The sequence below is a fragment of the Cryphonectria parasitica genome (genome assembly GCF_011745365.1).
Source record: "Cryphonectria parasitica EP155 unplaced genomic scaffold M406scaffold_7, whole genome shotgun sequence".
In the NCBI taxonomy this organism is placed as follows: domain Eukaryota; kingdom Fungi; phylum Ascomycota; class Sordariomycetes; order Diaporthales; family Cryphonectriaceae; genus Cryphonectria; species Cryphonectria parasitica.
Window position 1 is genome coordinate 1,970,251 of NW_024468915.1, and position 23,076 is coordinate 1,993,326.

The following is a 23,076-nucleotide window of genomic DNA, read 5'->3' on the forward strand; positions in this document are numbered from 1 at the left end:
GCAGCGAAGAGTCGCGAACTATTAAGTTCTGGGCGTCAAGAGCTAAGTACCTCTGTACTTTCTTATCAAGGTTATCTTAGCGCTGTTTGGCAGTCAGACCCCCACTTGGGCCTCGAATCCCTGCCAAAAAATTCCAGGTTCGTCCCCAAGAAAGTTCGATCTGGGTGGTCGTCTACTCGTCTTGACAATTCATCATACACCAAATACCTGAAGGCCGGAGTTGAGGTGTGTCTCCAGCGACCACCACCCCGATACAGCCAAGATGCCGGCCACCGTCGCTTCAGGAAGGATTGCAAAGGTCCGAAAATCCAAAAATACAACACCACACCAGAAGAATCACCGATGGGAGTCCTTCTCTACCAAGGTCTCCAAGCTCAACTCCCTCGATCCTTTGCGCAAAGTGCGCCGACATGACCTCGACGAAGAAGATCTTTCCGCGACCACCTCCTACTTCCGAAACGGCGTGACAAAATGGGCAGACCTCAATATTTCCAAACACTTCACGAACTTCAAGCGGGAGGTTCTGCCTCTCTGCGAGACCCTGCCTCAGATCGTCCTTTTCCAGGACAAGATCATGGACCTCCTCGCCACATACATCAGCGCCCAAGACAAGGAGGCACTTGAGCCACTGCTAGATCTTTTGACAGCCTTTGCGCATGATCTCGGCCTCAAGTTTGAGAAATATTACCAGAGAAGCCTGGAGCTACTGGTGGCAATTGCCCGCAAGCCGCAGGATGTGGACGTGATCGAGTGGACGTTTGCTGCGCTGGCATGGCTGTTCAAATACCTCTCGAGACTGCTGGTTTCGGACTTGCGGCCTACATATGACATGCTGGCGGGACTACTGGGAAAGACGAAGCACCCGTACCACATCAACAGGTTCGCTGCAGAGGCCATGAGCTTCTTGGTCAAAAAGGCTGCCGCGCCTTCACACCGAGAGAACGCACTGCCCCGAATTGTCGAACATGTTAGGGACGATCTGAAAGATTTGGCGAGGTCGTTGGCCAGGAAGGATCAGGGTGCCGATTACGATGTGCCTGATTATGAACTCGAAGCAGCATTCAAGTCGAAGCAATTCGACATGTACCGGGAAGGTGTCATGACGATGTTCTCCGAGGGCATGAAGAGTGCCGGTAATACGCTTCACTCCACAGCACCCTATATTTTCCAGGCGGTTCTCAAAGCCGTATCGACAGACGAGCTCCAGCCTGGTAGCTCCTCATTCTGGATTCCTGTCTGCTGCGGCGTTCTCACCAATGTCATCCACCATTCGACTGTTGATTCGTTCAAAGTCCTCATCGACCCTCTCCTCGAATTCATTTCCACGACTCTCGATGGCCCAGAAGTCCAGGAGAACCCATACCGCCTTACATTGTTCCTCCGACTATTCGGGATACTTGCAGGCGTGCGCGATGGTTCTCGAGTGAGTGAATGGGGCATGCTGATGAAGATCCTGGTCAAAACTCTCGAGAACCTCTCGAGACGGGGTCAAGATATATCGAGGCTGGCGGGACCGATCATATGGGAAAGCGTGGTGGCCAATGCGGTCATTTGCTGGAACCAAGCGCCGATGGATGCACTCATCCCTTCTCTTAACGAGTTCAACAAAACTATGACTGGAGAACCACTTATGAGATGGTACATTCCGTTCTGCGCTTATCTCGCCGAGCTTAACGCAGCCAGGTTTCGCAGTCTATTTCAAAAATCGTTTCAGAAATTCATCGCGGCTCACTGGTCACAAGATGAAAACGAGGATCTCCTTTACGTGCTGCTCCCGAGATTGGTCGAGTGCGGCGCACTGCCCCCAGGGGACCAGAAAGAAGGCTGTCCTATGCCGCAGTCTTGGCAAGACCAAATTGTCAGCAGATTTGAAGAGCTTGGAAACACACCCTTTCCGGAGCGGGTATCTCATGGCAAGAATGCAGATGTCTGGAGAGAGCAGTGCTTGCCAAGGTATGCCGCAACCCTCAGAGTTCTCGAGTCGACGAAGATCCATCCATCTATCAATGCTAGAATCGCGGAGTTGCTGCTTAAGAAGCTGAAACTCGCTTTACGGCCATCTTCCTCACTCGACACAGAGGAGACCCGGTTTATTGTCACGCAAGGCTTTCTCGCATACTTGGGGATGAGTAAAGCAGCCGGGTCTGTCGACAAGTCATTGCGTCCGCTGCTTCAGGCTGCTGCGCCGAGGTTCTCCAGCAATGCAGCCTTCATCGAGGCTCTTCTGGGCTATGAGAAAGAAATGAACCGGGTCGAAAAGGATAGAGGCAGCGAAAGCCCTGTCGCAATGAACGATCCATTCGTCTTGTCGCTCATCAACAATTTGGCAAGCTCGTCTCGACCCTTACGGATGGCATCTCTGCGGATGTTTGAAGCTCTCTCTTTCACCCCTGATCAGGACTCATGTCTGGCTACCATGATCTTGGTGGAGCAGTTGCCCCTCGATCACCAAAGTCCTCGAGCCATTGCGGTCCACCTGCGTCGTCTCACTCAAGCATATGAGCATCTGGACGAGGGATCGTGGCTGCGCCAAGCGGTTCCAGCCTACCTTTTTGGGATGCTCACGATCTCTCTGGCTCCTGTCTGGGACGAAGCTGTGGAGGCTCTGAAACAGATTGCGCAATCGAAGTCAGCTGGCGAACTCATTTTCGACCGTGCGTTTGAATGGCTTCAGATACCCTCGCCCCGATGGACTCCGCCCCAGCTGCGTCCCACCGAATCCAACAAGTACGCAGGCTCCAATTTTGAATGCATGAATTTCTCGGGGTTGCAGGAGCAGGCTCGAAAAATCAACGAGGCGATCGAGGAGCCGTCCGGTGTCCTTCTGAGAGAGTTTGAGCAGCAGCAAACCATCATCCCGGCCCACGTTGCAAACGCAAGGGGCAAGGCACTCAAAGTCCTCTCCGCCGCCCCAGCCCTGGCTGAGAAACGTTCGAGAAAGATTGTGCCGTTCCTACTTTCTCTTGACGATGCTCAGAGCACTTCCCTGGAAGAGGAAGATGAGGCTGCGATCGTTCCAGAAGATGACTTCTGGTCTCTGCCCGACAGAAAATCCCTCCTTGGAATCTTTGCTCAGTTCGGAAACCCGAAAGTGCTGTACAAGAGCCGGGAGGCTTTTGCCACACTGCTTAGCCTTCTGGCGAATCGCGACATCGAGGTTCAGAAGGTTGCTCTGAAGGCTGTTCTCACCTGGAAACAAGAGGGCGTCAAGCCTTACAGGGAGAATCTGGAGTTCCTTCTCGACGAGTCACGTTTCAAGAACGAGTTGACCGTGTTCCTGCAAGGCGAGAATACGATTCAACCACAACATCGAGCCGAGTTGATGCCCGTTCTGTTGCGGGTGCTCTACGGAAGGGCAACGTCAAAGAAAGGTGCCGCTAGTGGTAGAAATGGACTTCATGCGACCAGGCTTGCGATTATCAGGAATTTGTCGATTCAGGATATTGGTGGCTTCCTCGACATCGCATTTGGTGATCTTCAGGGCATACGCATTGCAGATGCGTCAGGTCTCAAGCAAGATCTTTTCCTCGAAGAGAAAATCAGTCCCCGCAAACAGGTTGGCTTTCTCAACATGATTCAGTCCATCATCAACGAACTTGGAACGAGCATCGAGCAGTACATGGACGATCTCGTCAATGCTGTACTTTACTGCCTGTTCTCGGCATCTCGTAGCTTGCGTCAAGCAGAGCAACAGGATGAGGAAGACGACGACGGCAGCGTCGACGATGACAAGACGAGCAACGCCTCACTTTACAAAGTGGCCAGGACGACAGCGCTAAAGTGTCTCTGCGCTCTTGTAAGGAACAATCAAAGCTTCGATTGGGCACCCTATCAGAACTCAATAGTCGCCGAAATTGTGTCCCCTGTAGTCAGCTTGCCCTCGGAGGAAATGGCGCAAGGTGTGTCGTGGACCTGGAGACTTCTTGAGACGTGGTCCTTGCTACCGCGTACAGCATGCATCCTTGCCATCGATGACAAGATCATGCCCAAGATTGCTGATTGCATTGGTTTTGAGAAGAGCAAGACCGAAGTCAGGATGTTTGCTCTTGGTATCATACAGAATCTGGTCAAGCTTGCGCAAGCACCGGAGGCCGGATCAGAATTCGATGGCCTCGTCAAAGCAGAGCTTCTTGATCCTTTCGCAGACAAGCTTCTGAGTGAAATCGGGGCCTTGCTGCGGGCACGACAGGACATTGAGAACAGAGTGTTGGAAACTTGTGTCGATACTGTGGTCGAGCTGTCTTCTGTCGTCGATGGCTCACGGAACGCAAGAAATTTGGTCGACATTTCTACACATCTCCTGAACCAACCGGCACGGCGTGTCAGTCCCAAAGTCAAGGGGTCGCTGCTCCTCGTTCTGGAGCACTACATCACCGTCGATGACATCCATAATGATTCGGCGCTGAAAAACAGTGTCTACAAGACACTGGCTTCGCTGTTTGGTTTCTTCAAGGACAAGCGCAACAGGGAGTCTCTGTCGAAGGTCTTGTCTGTCTTTGCGACACGGGAACCTGCTGTTGAGGAGGTTGCTCGACTTTGTGCGGACCTGAACTCCTACGTGGCTGAGAGGCTGGACGAGCCTGACTACGACCGTCGTCTCGCTGCCTTCAACGCCGTGTCTCAGAGGCAGACTCCTTTGACGATTGATCAATGGATGCCGCTACTCCACAACATGGTTTTCTTCCTCAACCAAGATGAAGAGTTTGGCATCCTTTCCTCCAACTCAGTCGACAGCCTGTGCAAATTCGTCAATGCTGCGGCTGAGGCATGGGCAACAGAGATGCAGGCCCCTTACCTTGATGTTCTCGGCGAGGTTATCTTGCCGGCAATCCATGCTGGCGTCCGGGAACCCTCAGAGACTGTCCGACGAGAGACTATAAGATTGCTTGCTCACTTGGTCACCAGACTCGGAGAGTGGGCGCCGGTAGCTGACCTGGTCGTTTTAGCACCGTTGGCTGAGGATGACTCTAACAAAGCCTTCTTCGCCAACATCCTCACGCCTTCCGTGTCGAAACAACTCCAGGCTGTCCAATTACTCGCATCGGTCAACGAACGCGCTGAGTTGAGCGGCAAGAACATCAGCCACATATTCCTACCGCTTCTGGAGCACTTCATATGGGGTCGTGCCGGCAGTGACGACCACGGACTGGGCGCGCAGGCCGCCGCCGCAATTGCTAGCCTCGCTGGGTCTCTCGAGTGGTCACAGTATAGGGCAGTGCTGCGACGGTACATATCGTACCTATCGTCAAGACCTGAAATGCACAAGCAGGTCATCCGCTTATTGGACAAAACTGTTGAGTCCCTGGTCTCAGCTGTCGATGCTGCCAACGGGGCGCCTATGGAAGTCGACAACACAGATGTCCCTGTTGTCGGCTTCAAGCGCCGTCTTTCGCGGACCCTGCCGGCTCAGGAGAAGATGGCAGATGAATTTTCCGCCTACTTCACACCTCCCTTGTTGGAGCACCTCCATGACAAGAACGAAGAGACTGTCAGCGCAAGGGTGCCAGTTGCTGTGATATTGGTCAAGCTCTTGCGACTGCTTCCAGATAACCTACTCAGCCAACAGCTCCCCAGCGTTCTGACGGACATATGCCACATCCTGAGAAGCAAATCCTGGGAGGCTCGAGAGATGTCGCGGACCACACTGGCCAAGATTGCGTGCATCCTGGGCGCTCCATCTTTCGGTTTCATCCTCAAGGAGCTGCGTGGTGCCTTGAAAATGGGAACGCAGTTACACGTTTTGTCCTACACGATGCACACTTTGCTGTTGGCTGTGATACCCGAATTCCAACAAGGCGACCTCGACTACTGCTTGGAGTCAATGGTTGCCGTCATCATGGACGATGTTTTCGGCGTGGCTGGACAAGAAAAGGACGCTGAAGGCTACGTCAGCAAATTGAAGGAGGTCAAGAGCAGCAAGAGTCAGGACAGCATGGAGCTCATCGCCTCGACGGCGTCAATTACGGCTCTTGTGGAGTTGGTCAAGCCTCTGCAGGCCCTCCTGCTGGAGAAGCTTGACCTTCGTATGGTCCGTAAGATCGATGAGCTGCTCAACAGGATTGCATCCGGCCTGCAGAAGAATCCGGCGTCTGACAGCAGGGATACTATGGTGTTCTGTTATGAGGTTGTGCAAGAGGTGTACAACAGCAGAAAGCCCCGCGCGGAGGCCACCATTGATCCAAGACTGAAGCGATATCTCGTTCAGCGGGGAGCCAAGAGGGAAGATCGTGGTGCAGCAAGCAAGCACGCCCACAAGCTCATGCGCTTTGCCATTGATATACTCAGATCTGTGCTTCGGAAGCATGAAAGCCTGCGGACTGCAGGAAATATCAGTGGCTTCCTTCCGATCCTTGGTGATGCCATTGTCGCGGGAGAGGAAGAAGTAAAAATTGCAGCCTTCAAGCTGCTCACGGTCTTGGTGCGAGTGCCGTCTCGGACACCCGAGCTGAACGACCTGTACAAGGTCGCTTCGAAGGATGCCATCAAGTGCATAGCCCAATCAATCTCGACGACCACAGAGCTGTCTCAGACCGCCCTCAAGCTCTTAGCCGTCATCCTTCGAGAGCGTCGCGAGGTCGTCGTCAAGGACGCGGCCATTGATACCCTCCTTGGCAAGCTCAAGGACGACCTCACGGAGCCATTGTATCGACACGTCACGTTCAACTTCTTACGCTCAGTTCTGGATCGCAAGATCGAGACAGCCGTCGTCTACGACACGCTCGACTACGTGGGCACTGTCATGATCACCAACGACGACAAGGACACACGTGATCTGGCCAGGGGTGCATTCTTCCAGTTCCTGCGAGAGTACCCACAGAAGAAGAGCAGATGGGCCAAACAGATCGAGTTCATTCTCGCGAATTTCAAGTATCCCCGTGAGGGAGGTCGCTTGTCTGTCATGGAGATTGTCCATCTGCTCCTTATGAAATCCGCAAATGATTTTGTCAAGGAGATTGCTGCGACATGTTTCTTCCCGCTTGTTTTACTGCTTGGCAATGATGACAGTGAACGATGTAGGCTTGCTGCTGCCGAGCTTATCAAGGAGATCTTTCGCAAGGCCGATCATGATCGGCTGCACGAGTTCCTGGCGCGGCTGAGATCTTGGGTCGAGCAAGATGGAAATCTGTCAGTACTGAAGCTTGCCTTCAAGATCTTCGGGCTCTACTTCGAAGCGAGGGATCCCAGCGAGAAAGATAAAAAAGATCTGAAGCTACTTATTGGCAAGATCACTGGTGTTCTCGAAGATGAGGACAAGGCGGATTGGGAGCTGGTCAACACGGCCCTGGACCTGATGCACATCTTGGTCGACCAGCACCCTGCGAGAATATTATCCAAGGACACCACTGGGCTATGGATTGGCGTCTTTGGCTGCATGTCCCATGAGCGCCCGGCTGTGAAACTCAACGCCGTCAAGCTACTGTCGAGGTATCTGACCGACTTCGCCAGCAATGCTTCGGGAGCAAGCAGAGGGCAAGCAGTCATCGGTTCTCACGGACAGAAACTGGACCAGGACCAGATTGCGCAGGTCATCCGCCTGCTGCTCGGGACCCTGAGGGGTCTTGAGGTTGATCAATCACTGGCCCAGGAGAGTCTACAAATTTTGGTCTTCCTCTCTCGCTTCCTGGATGACACACCAGCTGCGGGCGACAGTGATGACGCTTCTGACGAGGAGGAAGACGGGGAGAATGACTTGAAAGAGCAAGACGAGGAAGATGCCCAAGAGACACAAGCCACAAACATGAGCATGCGCTACATTTTCTCTCGCCTCGCCGCCACCATCCGCCGCGAAGTCCCACCGCGGGCCCCAGCACTAGTAAGCAAGCTTGCCGCAATGGAAGCCCTCGAGGCGTTGGTCACGCAATCCGACGCGCCCGTCCTCACAGTCTCGGCGCGCACGATCCTCCGACCCCTCCGCAACCTCACCGACGCCTCCATACCCGCTCCATTCTCGACAGACGAGGTCTTCAAGACGCGCTACGAAACGCTCAGGACCAAAGCGCAGGGAATTATGGACACACTGCAGACAAAGCTTGGCACTGCCGAGTACACAAAACAGTTGCTGGCGGTCGGTGAGGACATGCGCGAGAGGAGGATGGCGAGGTCGAGCAAGAGGAAGGTAGAGGCTGTTACGGCGCCGGAGAAATGGGGGCGGGAGAAGAAGAGAAAGATGGATAGAAAGAAGGATCGGAGAAAGGAGAGAGGACTGGAGCACCGGAGTGCTAGGAGAGGATATTGACCTGTTGAGGGGTTATACATGTGTGTATGCTACACAAGAGATTGAGTACCAAAATGGAACTTGTACATATTGAATTTAATGCCCTGGCGACCAGGTCAGAGTTGTGAGGAGGTTTGTCTTATCTATGAAATGGAATCTAAATCATCTTGGGTATTTCGAAACGCCGACCTATGCTTTGTATGCGAATATCTATCGCCGCAATTCTTTTTCTTTTTTTTCTTATCCTCTTGATTGCTGCTGTTCCCTGCCTATCAGATCGCTGAGACACTGATGAGATGTCTTAGGAGTCGAGCCTCTCAAGCCTTCCCAAAGGTCGAACCCGGCGCTTCATCGTCTCCATCGGCCTCCTTGGCCTCTTTTCTGGCAGCAGGTACCGGGTCTTTGCCGTCGCCCGTCCTCTCCTCCCTGCTCGTGGTGCTCCCGTCCTCCCAGAACTCCAAATCGCCGTCCTCGCCCAATGTGCCCCGCTTCACGAGCTGCCCGCGCTCCTTCATCAGCTCCTCGACCGTGATGCTGCGGTTGCCAAAGATGTTGAGATGGTCGCTGATGATGTGTCGGTTCCGGCAGGAGGGGCAAGTGATGAGGACGGAGCCGTGGTGGTAGCCCTGCTTGGAGACGTTGTGGGCGGAGCGGGTACCGCAGGGGACGCAGGTGAAGGTGAGCTCGTAGGAGGGCTGCTTGGACGTGTTTGGCTTTGGGATAGAGGAGGAGGTGGAAGGTGTGGAGGAGGGTGGACGTGGGATCGAGTGTGCGTAGCGGTGGAAAGTCGTGTTGAAGGGCGCGGTGAGGCGAGATGGTGTTGATGCAGGTATTGCAAGGCGTGTTGGTGTAGAGAGAATGGACGTCTGATTTGGGCTGTATAGATGCCTCTGTGTTGCCAGTTGCCTTGTTAAAGACCTCATATTTCTGGTTAAAAGATGTAGGCTTGATGGAAAGGTCTTCATGGTGAGGTGTTGGGCTGATGATTGCTACTTAGAAGGGATTCAATGTAAAGTACTAGCATAGCAGAAGTATACTTTCTAAAATATTCTAGCCGTCCCTTCTGCAATGACGTGCATTTTTCAAAGATTTCGTGGCAGGCAAATCACAAGCTTCTATTGAGCATGGGCTCAAATGTGGGGATACCTTGCAGATGACTGGCCAATCATATGACGGGACTAACTTACCAAGTTCAAGAGGGCTTGGAGGGGCAATTCATGGCGAAGGCTTACATACTATGGCACATTCCAAAGTAACTGTACTTGGTGTATAGTGCTGTATACTGCTTGCTGGTGTGGGGTTGATGTGCCTTTGACCTTGCTGCCGGGGCGGAGGCAGCATCACCAACACCAGATCGAGGTTCGCAGATCGACAAGGTGCTTTCCCAGCTGGGGCTTTCCAGTGGCCTCTGTGGTGAGCTCTGTTGTTGACTCTTCTTTTCCTTCCTCACGATCAGAGACTTGACTACTATCAAGGGTTGCGGAGTCGACATATATACCCTTCTTGTTTGTTCCGGGACCCTCCGTCTCCTTCTGCTGCCTCCCTCTCCTTCCTGTACTTAACCAACACCCTCCCACCCCTCCTCTTGCCAGACCTCTCCTCTCTTTCTCCTCTTCCTTCAAATCATCTCAGGAGATCTGCTAGAAGGCCTCTTTGTCCTCTGCTTGTCTCTCTTCCTCTTCAATCCTTTGTTTCTGAACCAACAAACCACTACCAGCCAGTCCAGATGGGCAAGCAATGATGCATAGATCATCAAACAAGATTCGGCCTCCTCGTAAGGTATGTATTGGGTTTTCTTGTTAGCTAGTCCGTTATGCCCTCACTTCGGGAACAGCTCATCCCCTTTTATGTCCTTCCTCAAACAGCCTCCTTGCCCCCTCCTTCCTTGCCTTCTTCCTCTCCGTCCGTTCTCCTCGAGACTGCGGCTGGGTTGGGAAGCAGACACAACTGACGTGAAGAAACAAAAAGCCCGTTGGCCGCGGCTCTCCCAATGGCCAGCTTACCGAGGAGCAGGAGTTCGAGGCCTGCTGGTCCATGCTCTGCGGCGCCCTGACCGATATCCACCGACGCGATGCCGGCAAACTCTCCTTCGAACAGTTGTATCGCGCTTCCTATAAAATTGTCATAAAGCGACGAGGCTTGGAATTGTACGAGAAGGTCGGCGCTTTCGAGGAGAAATGGTTCCGCGACGAGGTCATCCCCCCCATCTACGAGCTGGTCTCGGGAAAACTTGTCAACCTGGCCCTGGGCGACCTGCCCGGTACCTCCACAAACGAGCGGCGTGAGATGGGCGAGAAGTTCCTCAAGGGTATGCGGGACTCGTGGGAGCGTCATGTCAGTGCTATGGGTATGATTACAGACATTATGATGTACCTCGACCGAGGCCAAGTCCACCACGCCGACCAGACCAGCGATCGGCCCCCCCTCTACATGGTCGTCCTCGGCCTGTACCGCGACAATATCCTGCGCTTCGAGTTTCCTTCCATTGAGGGTCCCCTGACAAATGTCATCAACGCCGTCGTGCTCGACCTGATCAACATGGACCGCGATGGCGAGATCGTCGACCGCAACCTCGTCAAGAGGGTCCTGGTCATGTACGAGCAGTTGGCAGAGACGGACGAGACGATAGACGACAACCGCCTCTACATTACCACATTCGAGCCAGCCTACATTGAGGCGGCCCGTCAATACTACGCCCAAGAGGCTGATCGCCTGTTGCAGGACGGCGATGCGGGCACCTGGATCCGCCAGACGAACCGTCGTCTGCAGGAAGAGGTGGCGCGGTGCGAGACCACAGTCTCTAAGCTGAGCCAGGCCAAGATCCTTGCTGTCGTCGAGGACGAGCTCATCTCGAAGCACCTGGACAAGTTCTTGGCGCTGGAAACTACTGGTCTCCGCGCCATGATCGACAATGATCGCTTCGAGGACCTGTCTATCCTCTACCGCCTGGTCTCCCGCCCTGGAGTCAAGAATGGCATCGACAAGCTCAAGAAGATCCTCTCTGTGCGCATCGTGGAGCTTGGTGTGGAGATCGAGAAGGGTCTGACCGAGGCCAACCTTTCTGGCTCGAATGCCAAGACTGACGAGGATGCCGCCCCGACTGAGGGCGCTGAGAAGACGAAGGCATTGACTGGCACCGCTCGACAGACGGCTGCGGCCGTCAAGTGGGTCGACAATGTTCTGCGCCTCAAATTCAAATTCGACAAATACTTGTCTGACTGTTTCGAGGGTTGCAAGATCTTGGAGTCTGCTGTCACCAAGAGCTTTGCCGACTTTATCAACCTCTTCCCTCGCTGCGCAGAGGTTGTCTCGCTCTTCATCGACGACACCCTAAAGAACGGCATGCGAGAGAAGTCGGAGGCTGAGATTGATGCGACGATGGACAGGGCTATCACGCTCATCCGATACCTGCAGGACCGTGACATGTTCCAGCGCTACTATCAGAAGCATCTGGGACGGCGCCTCCTGCATGGCAAGAACGAGAGCCACGAGGCCGAGAAGCAGCTCATCTCGCGCATGAAGCAGGAGATCGGCAGCCATTTTACCTCCAAATTCGAGGGCATGTTCAAGGATATGGACACCTCGGCTGACCTCACATCTGGATACCGCGATCATATCCGTGCCCTGGGTGATGTGGACCGCAAGAACGTCGAGCTCACTATCAATGTGCTCACCAGCAACAACTGGCCTTCGGACAGCATGTATTCTGCCAAGCCTGGTGGCAATGATGGTCTCAGGGTTGAGTGCACCTGGCCTGTTCAGGTCAAGCGGCTGCAGGAGAGCTTTCTAAAGTACTACCTCAGCGAGCGTAACGGTCGAGTCCTCACATGGATGGGCAGTCTCGGCACTGCCGATATCAAGTGTGTTTTTCCCAAGGTCCCTGATAAGGACAGTGGACCTCTGAGCAAGGAGCGCCGGTACGAGCTCACCGTATCTACCTATGGTATGGTAGTCTTGATGATGTTCAACGAACTGCCCGAGGGCGAGTGGCTCAGCTATGAGGACATCCGGGCCACCACCAACATCCCTACAGGCGAGCTGAACCGCACGCTCGCGTCTCTGTCACTTGCTCCCCGGTCCAAAGTCTTGTTGAAGGAGCCCATGAACAAGACGATCAAGTCTGGAGATAAGTTCGCCTATAATAATTCCTTTGCCAGCAAGACTGTCAAGATCCGGGCCCCTATCGTCAGCGCCCAGTCCAAGGTCGAGGACATGGATGAGCGCAAGGAGACGGAGAAGCGTAACGATGAGAGCCGCGCTCACATCGTGGATGCCGCGATCGTTCGCATCATGAAGTACGTATCCCACACTGCATATCCTCTATTTCAAGTGAGCCTGGCTAATTTTCACCCCTTTTCTTTCCCCTCTTCCAGGGCCCGCAAGGAGCTTCCTCACAACCGTGTCATCACCGAGGTCATCAACGTCCTCCATGGCCGCTTCAAGCCTGACGTGTCTCTTGTCAAGAAGCGCATCGAAGATCTCATCTCTCGAGAGTACCTTGAGCGTGCTGAGATCAGCGACGCTACCCAGCAGGTCTACCGTTACCTGGCTTGATGGTCCCCTTCCCATCATCAAAATGGTCCTCGTCGAAGGGAGAGAGAGTGACCCACTCATTGTATTGTTTTCTCTGCTTGTTTCTATTTTTTTCGGACTCAATACCTCGTGCTTTTTCCAACAACCAAAATGAGGCGAGGCGTCTGGTCATTTTGCGCACTTCAAATCAGCATTGCTGCATGGTCGGCCGGGACCGGCATCTGGTAAAGAATCATGGATGAAGGAAGCACAGGCATTCAAAGAATTACCCATTTGGTTTTGCATGTGAATTGGCCTCCCTGGACGACTAGATGTATGGATAAGGCAAGATACCAGTGGGCGAGTCTTTTGAGTCCCGGGGGGGCAGCTACACTGGGCGTTTTATGGTATGATAACTCTTACGATAGGTCTGGATCACCATGTGGCCAGATGCAAATAAAAAGTATGTTTCCCAATGTGCGGGTCCTTCTCCTTCTTGTTTCTGCTGTTGATGAGTGGAATCTATGAGAAATCCATACCAGTGGGCATCTTGCGGGATGGCTACGTTGACTTGTGTGAGTGCAGCCAGGATACACGAGCAGGATATTGACTGAACTCTTACCTAGTGGGCAGAATTCCAACCTCCCACTAGAAGTTCCCAACTGCAGAGGACTGCGAGACTTGACAGTGGCCAGATCCTTCCTCCATTTGCTACAGGCGGTCATGAAACCTAATACCGGCCTGATCGGACATCTCTTATCTGGCAAACCTCATGTGCTCAATTCCTAGATGATAGTCTGTTCTCTTCCCCGCCGCACCTGGTCAGTCTTAAAACACCTCTTTCATTCTCTCGCCTATGTGTGTCTCCATGATCAAAAGACATCTCGAGCTAACGGCGATGACCTACGGCGTGGTAGTAGAAGCCAAGAAGTGGATAGTCATGTGAGGCTGTGCCGGGAAAGTAGACGATCGGAGAGGCCAGCGGATAGCAGGGCATGGTAGTAGTGGTGGTGGTGGTGATGGTGGTAGTGGTTATCATGGCTGTAGCAGCAGGAGGAGAATATAGATGGTGGTAGTAGTTGGGTAAGGTGGCGATGGAGGTGCCATTGACGGGGAGGCGGACGTTGCGAGGGGGGTAGGTGCCTGGGACGGGGAGGCTGTAGTAGGGGCCGCCGGTGTAGGGCCGGGTGTAGATTATGTTGGTGGCCATTTGTTGCTAGAGAGCTATGTTCTGGTGGTTGTTGAGTTGAGGCTCGAGGTGAATTTGGCTTCGGCTACTGGTGCTGCTGCTGCTGCTGCTGCTACTGCTGCTACTGTTGAGACTGGGGAGCGGGTGGGAGAAGGAGCTGCTGCGGGAGAGAGGGGAGAGGGTTTGATTGGGCCTTGAAGGCAGATCTATGTTTCCTCTTCGAATACTGTCTGCTAAGAGATGGTACTGGATATTTTGTTTGTCACGATGTCCTCATGACGAGACGATCTCGTGTGATGGTTAGTAGAAGGCTGGTCAGCTAGACTGGACAAGGCAAGGAGAAAGTGTTCGCTAAGCCACTCAATACAGCGATTATTTAGCTAGATCATAGACGTCAAAAGAATTCTGGGTGTCATTTGATATAATACTGTATCATACATTCACCACTGGTAGTGGATGACTTGATGAAAATTCTTGGAGAGCTCAAATAGAAAAGCTGCCGTCTCAATATACTTTGACCTCACCTACACAAGAAACGTCTGTCTTGATCATCTGGGGGAAAAACAAAAAGGGCATACTGTGACCAGCATCATCATGCCAATCGAGGCCTGGGCCTGGATGAGTAGACTGGTGACGATGGTGGAAAATGGGTACTGACCTGCCGTATATTTTTTTTTTTTTGGTGGTGGTCGAGAGAGAAATATTGAGACGTTGGTCCGTGCTTTCCCTCGGGCTAACTCGGAGGCCAGCTTACGACGAGATGTGATTGGCTCATTACAAGGCAGAAAGGGCCCACCCCACTGCTAGCCTCTGGGCCCCATCTCCCCGAGGAAAGGACCTCTGCCCTGCCGTGGCCACTTTCGCTGAAGCGGGCCAGCGCAGTTTTTGCTCTCGTCCTCGTTCCAAGGTCCCCTTCCTAAACAACGCAACCGCTTTTCCTTGCCCATCGAATCTCCTCTCCACACAGTTGCAAGGCAATTGCAATTGTTTTTTTTCCTTTTCTCTCTAGGCACATAGAGAACCCCCCATCAATATGTTCCGAACCGCCCTCCGCCAGAGCACGCGCGCCGCCGGTGCCCTCTCTGCCTCGAGCAGAGTTGCTGCCGTAAGTTTTGGTCCGGAGAGAAAGGGCTTTGACGACATCACCACCCACCCACACCCACACATCCACACACACACAACACTTTTCCACCACGCCGACCCGACCTCAATCCCATCGAGAACTACCTCCAGACGGTCCCGAAAAGCTTCTAGAGGCGCTGTCGAGCTCAATTGAGGTCCACGCGCGCCCGCTTGGCTTGTGCGCGAGGTCCTGCCCGAGCTCCATGGGGAGCGTGCGAGGTTTTCCGGGCTGCCGAGCTGGAGCTGTTTTCGATCCGACCGGGGTGGTTGGCGTGTGCGGTTGGTTGGGGGAAAGTGTGGAATGAACATCTAGAGACACAAACCGAGACACCAGACGCCGTGCCGCACCACCATCACATCAAATATGGTCGGCAACACTGCTGACGTACCCTTCTCATTGTTGAATACAGGTTCGGTCCGCCGCTCCCGCCGTCGCCTCGATACAAGCTCGCACCTATGCCGACAAGGCTACTCCCACCGAGGTCTCCTCTATCCTGGAGCAGCGCATCCGAGGTGTGCAGGAGGAGTCCAACCTCGCCGAGACTGGCCGTGTCTTGTCTGTCGGGTACGTTTAAAATGAAGAACCGTCACGCATTCGTCGTCGCCGTCGCCGTCACCCATCTCCACTAGTCAGCAGGCCTACCACGGAGATGATGATCATCGTCGTGTTGGTGGTGGTGGTGCTGCTACCATATAGCTCAGGAGAAGAGATGCGAACACTAAATTCGTGCGATTGATGGTGGGAAATCGTGGCTGACACTTAGCTTTACAGTGATGGTATCGCCCGTGTGCACGGTATGGCCAACGTCCAGGCCGAGGAGCTGGTCGAGTATGTCTATTCACCCATCTATCTCACATCCGAACCCGCGCCGCCGAGATCGATGACTGACATGTATCACTACCTAGGTTTGCCTCTGGCGTCAAGGGCATGTGCATGAACCTCGAGGCCGGCCAGGTCGGTGTCGTGCTTTTCGGTTCTGACCGTCTCGTCAAGGAGGGCGAGACCGTCAAGCGTACCGGAGAGATTGTGAGTGATCCCGTACGGCGACAACCCTTGCTTTGAGCTACTGAACTGACCCTCCTCTTAGGTTGATGTCCCCGTCGGCCCTGAGCTGCTCGGTCGTGTCATCGACGCTCTCGGCAACCCCATCGATGGCAAGGGCCCTCTCAACACCAAGGAGAAGCGCCGTGCCCAGCTCAAGGCTCCTGGCATTCTCCCCCGCCGCTCCGTCAACCAGCCCGTGCAGACCGGTCTCAAGTCCATCGACGCTATGGTTCCCATCGGCCGTGGCCAGCGTGAGCTGATTATCGGTGACCGTCAGACCGGAAAGACCGCCGTCGCTCTGGATGCCATGCTCAACCAGAAGCGTTGGAACAACACCAGCGACGAGACCAAGAAGCTGTACTGTGTTTATGTTGCTGTCGGCCAGAAGCGGTCCACTGTTGCCCAGCTCGTCAAGACCCTCGAGGAAAACGACGCCATGAAGTACTCCATCGTCGTTGCCGCCACCGCCTCCGAGGCTGCTCCCCTGCAGTACCTGGCTCCCTTCACCGGTAGGTCCTTCCCTGTTTATCTTCATATCTGCCAAGGACAAGATCGTCGCTGCCGCTACAAGCGAATGGAATCTTTTCTTCCGTCCCAAACTTTTCAGTGGCGGGCTCACCCACGACAAAAACTTTGATAACCAACTTGCAACAACCTTTACAACATCGATGCTAATTCGCTTTTACAAGGCTCTGCTGTGGGAGAGTGGTTTCGCGATTCTGGCAAGCACTCTCTGGTTATCTACGACGATCTTTCCAAGCAGGCTGTGGCCTACCGTCAGATGTCTCTGCTGCTGCGTCGTCCCCCTGGACGTGAGGCCTACCCCGGTGATGTCTTCTACCTGCACTCTCGTCTGCTCGAGCGTGCTGCCAAGATGAACGAGAAGCACGGTGGTGGCTCCATGACTGCGCTGCCCGTCATTGAGACCCAGGGTGGTGATGTGTCTGCCTACATTCCCACCAATGTCATTTCCATCACCGACGGCCAGATCTTCCTGGAGGCTGAGCTGTTCTACAAGGGTGTTCGTCCTGCCATCAACGTCGGTCTGTCCGTGTCTCGTGTCGGCTCCGCCGCCCAGCTCAAGGCCATGAAGCAGGTCGCTGGTTCCCTGAAGCTCTTCTTGGCCCAGTACCGTGAGGTCGCTGCTTTCGCCCAGTTCGGTTCCGATCTGGATGCCGCCACCAAGCAGACCCTGAACCGTGGTGAGCGTGTAAGTATCATGCCTAATCTCTTCCCCCTCCAATGACCCACCGTGTACGAACATGTGGCTGATCACTTGATACCTCTATAGTTGACCGAGCTTCTCAAGCAGAAGCAGTACTCTCCCATGGCCGTCAACGAGATGGTGCCTCTTATCTTCGCCGGTGTCAACGGTTACCTCGACTCCGTCCCCGTCGGCAAGATCCTCCAGTGGGAGGCTGACTTCCTGTCCCACCTGAAGACCAACGAGTCCGAGCTGATCGCCACCATCGACAAGGAGGGTGCTCTCAGCAAGGAACTCGAGGCCAAGCTGAAGGATGTTATCGTCAGCTTCACCAAGAGCTTCACCTCCTAAACGGTTTTATAATCTTGGTATGACCGGGAAAGAAAAACAAAAAAGGGCTATCTTTGAGGAAGGGCGATCTTAGGGGGCATATGGAGAGACACAAAAGAAAAAGGCGTCTTCACCATGTGTAGTTCGTTTCCCAACTTGGAGAGAGACAGAGACAGGGAGGAGGCAGGCTTTCATGATCGGGGTGCCGGTGACTGAAAGATGGCATGAGTGAGAGGGTGATGTCGGTTGCACCATTGTAAAAATAGAGTCGTCAACCAAACTAGCACTCGATTTCTTTTGTCCGTGAAGGCATTCAGCTCCAGTACTACGCTTCTCCAGTGCACTCTTGTTGCCTCAGTATGGTTTCCAACGCCTGAAATGTTTTGCTGTACTTTGCGAATCGCCCTGCGAAACTTTTTTGGTGGTCATTAGGTAAGGTAGGCCGACAGTAACGTACAGAAAAGCTCTTTCCTCATGTAATACTCCCTATTCGTGACATCATCACCGGCCCACCACAAGACTCCCGCAACATCGACACACGTTAGAAGAAACTCGACCAGTCATCGTCATTGTATCCGTCTCCCTCTCATACATAACTGCCCTCTCCGAAATTTACCTCTACCTGTCCAAGTTGAGAAAGAATTGTCTGTCCAAGCATACCACTCCTTCGACGTCAATTGCTTTTACACGCACAAGCACCTAGAGCAGATCCGCGCTTCCGGACAACCCTCCTAGACAACTGTCCGAGGGAAGCTGAAGCGTGTAGCACGAACTTGGATCACGCCCGCCTGAGAAGCACAGGATTCATCCAGATGGCATCGGATATGTCTCCCGCCACCAGAGAGCTCCTGGGCCGCGTGCGCCAGCTGGTGCCGCCCATGCTGGACAAGTTTCACAAAGGTTCGCCCACTCGAGACGTGGGGAAGGTTGGCCTGTGGCTTTTGGAGAGATAGTTTGCTGATTATACTCTGGCCAACGGCATAGGACAGCAGGGCCGCATAGGAGTTATCGGCGGCAGCGAGGATTACACGGGTGCACCGTACTTTTCGGCCATGGCGAGCGCGAGATTGGGATGTGATATGGTAAGCTTTCCTCTTCACCCCGTCGATTAGATCCTCCAGCTGACGATGTCCCTCCTCTCTTTCTCTCTTTCTCTCTTCTAGTCCCACGTTATCTGTACTCCCGGCGCCGCCTCCGTGATCAAGACTTACTCCCCAAACCTCATGGTCCACCCCCTCATGCGACAATCCCCATCCCCTAACACGTCCGACGAATCTTCCACCACCGACTCCGCAGACACCGTCGCCTCTCCCATCATAGACATGCTCGCCCGGCTCCACGTGCTCGTCGTGGGGCCGGGCCTGGGCCGCGACCCGCTGATGCAAGACACCGTGGCCAAGGTCATCAGCGCGGCGCGGGAGAAGAACACGCCCGTGGTGCTGGACGCGGACGCGCTATTCGTCGTGCAAAAGCGGCCAGAGATCGTGAAGGGGTACAAGCTGGCCGTGCTGACGCCCAACGTGGTGGAGTTTGGCAGGCTGTGCAAGGCGCTGGGGCTCGAGGAGGACGAGGAGGACGAGGAAAAGAACAAAAAAGAGACCGCCAAGGTTGAGGCCCTCGCTCGCGCGCTAGGCGGCGTGACGGTCGTGCAGAAAGGGTTTCACGACTTTGTCAGCGATGGGGAGACGACACTGGTTGTCGACCTGGAGGGCGGGAAGAAGAGGAGCGGTGGGCAGGGGGACACGCTGACGGGGTCGGTCGCGACGTTCCTGGGCTGGAGGCAGGCGTACCTGGAGGGGCTGTGGGATCACGGGGGAAAGTTGGACAAAGGGGAGCTGGTGCAGCTTGCAGCCTTTGGGGGATGTGCTATTACAAGGGTGAGTCTTAACTCTCTCTCTCTCTCTCTCTCTCTCTCTCTCTCTCTCTCTCTCTCTCTCTCTCTCTCTCTCTCTCTCTCTCTCTCTCTCTCTCTCTCTGTCTCTCTCCTCTTCTTCTTTTTCTTTTCTCGCGCGCTCAGAGGGAAAGCGAGGGGGAGGGGCTCCCTTACTTGTCAACAAAACATGATGGAACATGAAGCTGACTTTTACTTTTCACAATGAACAATAGGCATCTTCTCGCCAGGCCTTTGAGAAGAAGGGCCGCAGTCTCCAGGCGAGCGACCTCACGGACGAGGTCCACATCGCCTTCCTCAAGCTTTTCGGGGAGGACGAGCCGGACGTGGGCAGCTTGAAGTTATAGACAAGGGAGGGAAGGGGGCTGGGTGGTCTTTGATTCCCCCACCCACTAAGCTGCTACACTCCTCTTCAGGCGGCACAGTTCTACGAGCGCAGGCAGGCCATGCGATTGTTACTCAGTACGTATGGTTGCAACCTGTACTCCTGCCTACTACGCAGAGGCCAGACCCAGCATACTCGTGCCGAACTAGGTATTGGCACAAACAGCATGGAGAGTATCGGATAGCAATAGTGTCTGGTCTGAGCAGTTCACTAGATGATCTACAGATTATAATTTAGCATTATCTTGTTGAGTCGGTGTGCAATGCAAATGGAGAGACGTATAAGCCAGCAAGAGCAGCCGAACAAAACCCCGCGGCTTTTTTTTTTAAAAATTAAAAAAGTTTACAATAAAAAAAGGACAGAGAGAAGAAGTCCTTTCCCGTCACCCAACCTGACACCACCGGCTCTCCTACGCGGAAGAGAAAGAACAAGAAAGAAAAAAAATGAAGAAAAAAAAAGACAGGCCCCGCTGCCGCCCCCTCCCCTCGCATGCCGTGATGCAGCAGAGCACCTGGGCCGTGCCGAGATGCAGAGAGAGCTAGACACGCAAGGAGGAGAGGGCTGGATGTGGATCTCCCGTGAAAGACATGGGAAGAAGGAAAGGAAAAAACCGTTGTGTCGAGGGTGAGACATCAGTTAGGGTTGAAAATGAAGGACCAGAAGGAAAGAGGGGGAAAGGAGGGGGGTTGTCGTGACGTCGTCGTCGAGGACGCTTTTTGTTTTTTATCTCTTCTTTTTCATCTAAAAAGAAATCCAAGCAAAAAATGATAAAGAGTATGTCATATCGACAGATCACGTAAGAGAAAACAGAGGATTAATATGAATAATAAAGCAGATAGAGAAAAAGAGAGATATGATATCGATGAAGTCCCTGCGGATAGGAGCAACTGCTTTTGATTGTGGTACTAGACCCCATTCAACGCCTACCATCAGCAGTGGAGACTTTTCTGCATAACCGGATGAACGAGGGAACCAGCCGAGATGCCACAGAGGGGAAAAGAAAGATATTGTCCACACACAGCATGATCGAGGATGTACTTTCTCCACAGCGGGAAACATGGGCGTCACAGGGAGGAACACATTGTTGCAAAAGCGGGAAGCTAGCCGTTCCAGAACCACACAAAACATAGAAGGCTCCTGTCGCAAAAAGATGGCAAAGCAGCACGAGCTCAAGGGGAAGGAACTTGGTCCCGCTCCATGGGCAACGGGGCGAGGGCCCGGCCTGTATCGAGGGTCGAGATCGAGAGAGGTAGGATAGATAGATCCTGCGTTGCATCGTGGGCCCGACTTTTTGGCGGGTTCTGGCGAGATGCTCAAGCGAGGGTGGCTTGGTCTAGATGATTTTGTCCTCCATGAGAAGAAAAGAATACAGACCAAGTCAGCCAGCCTCATCATCTCGAGATATCGACCCAAGGAGCGACGGTACCTATAGTCTTTGTATCTCGTCAATTACTAAAGGAGGCTTGATGATGGTGGTGTGAGAGAGGGTGCATATGCCTTGGCTCCCGCAAAAGACTGTCACTGTAGAATGCCCACAATGGCCAACCCCATAGGCACAGCAAGAGGGGAAGAACGAAAAAAAGGAAGGAAAAAAGATAAGGAAAAAAAATAAGGAAGAAAGAAACAAACAACCAAAGAGGATCTGAGCCTGAATGATGAGAGGGGCGACCTTCCCTTGCCTACACTAATTGGGTTTGTGAGGTTATGGTCCGCGTTGGAAGAAGCAAAGTGATCAGCGGTCCTCCCGCCTGCGGGTGGAACATGTCTCGTAAGTAGGGAGAAGATGGCGAGAGGAGGGCCCAGAACCCATTGGCCCAAATCATGGATGACCAGGTCTTCGCTTGCGCATGAGAGAGTAAGAGAGGAAAGAGAGCCAATTCGAGCCTAGAAAGCAGGGCGTAGGTAGGTCGTACTCCCTTCCCTCCACCCCCGACTTGACCGAGTCACAGCGGTGACTGACTGACTTGCGGCGCGGTGCGGCGCATAGCACAAAGGTCAGGTAATGCAGTGCGACACGTCTGGACCACGACCTCGGAAGCCCTCGCTTCTGATGGGTACCCATTGGCTGCTCTGGCGGCCGCCTGCCTGCGCAATGGATCGGATGAGAGCATCAGCGAGGACGTCCCATGCTGTCTCAGTCGAACAATACTCCCACCCCTCTCGCGCGTCCCTTGGCTTTTTCTCCTGTTGCTGCCGCGGCTGAGACATGCTGGTGGCGGGGCGTTTGAAGGACCAGAGTAGCTTCCAGATTTTCTCTCGATTCCTCCTACGGAGGATAGGTGGACAAGAGTTGAAAATATCCATCCGCTTGGGAACCTTCCTCGATGAAGCAAGTGATCACGCGGGTGGAAGTTGTTTGTATCTCTGGAGAGGGAAATGAGAATAGAATGCCTGTCCCGCAACCTGCAGAGCTCATGGCGGGTCAGCCGAATGTCTCGACAGCGTCCTGAATCTTGAACTAGGTCGTTATTCCGGCCTCCTCCTCTGGGAGGCAGTGTGTGTTCCAACAAAAGCCATTTGAACAGCGCCGTTTGACGACTCGGGTGCCGACGCAAGTCTAGCGCCGTCGACAGACAAAGCTCTTGAAGGTTGCTCGCTGACTTCTCCTTCACAGGACTGAATCAGAGACCTACCTATTCCCCCAGCACCACAGATGCCAATTGAAGTGACGCCAGTGGCGGCGCCGAAGTTAAGCTCAAGTCCATCAACGATCTTTTACTCACTTGTTATTTTTTTTTTTATTGGAGCCTTTCATCTTGCGAGGAAATGATGATCGACCAATCACATATATCGAGCGAGATTCACGACCCTCTCCGTCGATCCGGGAGCGAATAAGAAGAAGCGCTGCAGAAGGAAAGAAAAGGTAGAGCCCTCAGAAAAATTTTCTGGGAAACATAATTTGTTTTCTTTTGGGACCCCCCTTGTTGGTCTCCCATACTGTTGGTCTTGGTGAACGATGTGACGATGTGACGATGTTTGCAAGGTCAGGAAGAAGATGAACTTGAAGTTACTTTTTTGGGACGGGGACGGGGCAGGGATGGCGAGATTGGATCTGCTGGTGGTTCATTCGGCCTAGCTTGAGCCAAGGTACTAGGGTCGAAGACCTAGCCAACCAGCCATCACCCCCTTCGCTCCTTCTCTCTTCCTCTCCTGGACTTGGTGGACTAGACTGGACGGGACTTC

The 23,076-nt window shown here is 53.6% G+C and overlaps 6 protein-coding genes across 6 annotated transcripts; 4 read left to right on the forward strand and 2 right to left on the reverse strand.

Moving 5' to 3' along the window:
• Window positions 1-262: 262 nt before the first annotated feature.
• Window positions 263-8,236, forward strand: M406DRAFT_264935 (uncharacterized protein; the record flags this gene model as incomplete). Its single annotated transcript, XM_040917706.1, has 3 exons — window positions 263-996; window position 1,019; window positions 1,067-8,236. 3 exons carry the CDS (start codon window positions 263-265, stop codon window positions 8,234-8,236), a joined length of 7,905 nt encoding a protein of 2,634 aa, XP_040773615.1.
• Window positions 8,237-8,532: 296 nt separating this feature from the next.
• Window positions 8,533-9,138, reverse strand: M406DRAFT_264408 (uncharacterized protein; the record flags this gene model as incomplete). The annotated part of the gene is made up of 1 exon (XM_040917660.1): window positions 8,533-9,138. The coding sequence occupies one exon, from the start codon at window positions 9,136-9,138 to the stop codon at window positions 8,533-8,535; it is 606 nt and encodes a 201-aa protein (XP_040773954.1).
• A 499-nt stretch (window positions 9,139-9,637) lies between these two features.
• M406DRAFT_280793 (Cullin-domain-containing protein) lies at window positions 9,638-13,201 on the forward strand. Its single transcript, XM_040918420.1, has 3 exons — window positions 9,638-9,994; window positions 10,184-12,510; window positions 12,589-13,201. The coding sequence occupies exons 1-3, from the start codon at window positions 9,953-9,955 to the stop codon at window positions 12,767-12,769; spliced, it is 2,550 nt and encodes an 849-aa protein (XP_040773616.1). The 5' UTR covers window positions 9,638-9,952; the 3' UTR covers window positions 12,770-13,201.
• Window positions 13,202-13,249: 48 nt separating this feature from the next.
• On the reverse strand, window positions 13,250-13,937 carry M406DRAFT_72622 (uncharacterized protein; the record flags this gene model as incomplete). Its single annotated transcript, XM_040925556.1, has 2 exons — window positions 13,250-13,288; window positions 13,635-13,937. The coding sequence occupies 2 exons, from the start codon at window positions 13,935-13,937 to the stop codon at window positions 13,250-13,252; spliced, it is 342 nt and encodes a 113-aa protein (XP_040773617.1).
• Window positions 13,938-14,949: 1,012 nt separating this feature from the next.
• M406DRAFT_280794 (ATP synthase subunit alpha, mitochondrial) lies at window positions 14,950-17,947 on the forward strand (the record flags this gene model as incomplete). The annotated part of the gene is made up of 7 exons (XM_040918421.1): window positions 14,950-15,021; window positions 15,449-15,603; window positions 15,811-15,867; window positions 15,945-16,065; window positions 16,127-16,592; window positions 16,773-17,293; window positions 17,375-17,947. The coding sequence occupies 7 exons, from the start codon at window positions 14,950-14,952 to the stop codon at window positions 17,636-17,638; spliced, it is 1,656 nt and encodes a 551-aa protein (XP_040773618.1). The 3' UTR covers window positions 17,639-17,947.
• A 494-nt stretch (window positions 17,948-18,441) lies between these two features.
• Window positions 18,442-19,855, forward strand: M406DRAFT_263895 (Ribokinase-like protein; the record flags this gene model as incomplete). Its single annotated transcript, XM_040917622.1, has 4 exons — window positions 18,442-18,517; window positions 18,602-18,699; window positions 18,781-19,494; window positions 19,724-19,855. The coding sequence occupies 4 exons, from the start codon at window positions 18,442-18,444 to the stop codon at window positions 19,853-19,855; spliced, it is 1,020 nt and encodes a 339-aa protein (XP_040773619.1).
• Between the last annotated feature and the right edge of the window lie 3,221 nt (window positions 19,856-23,076).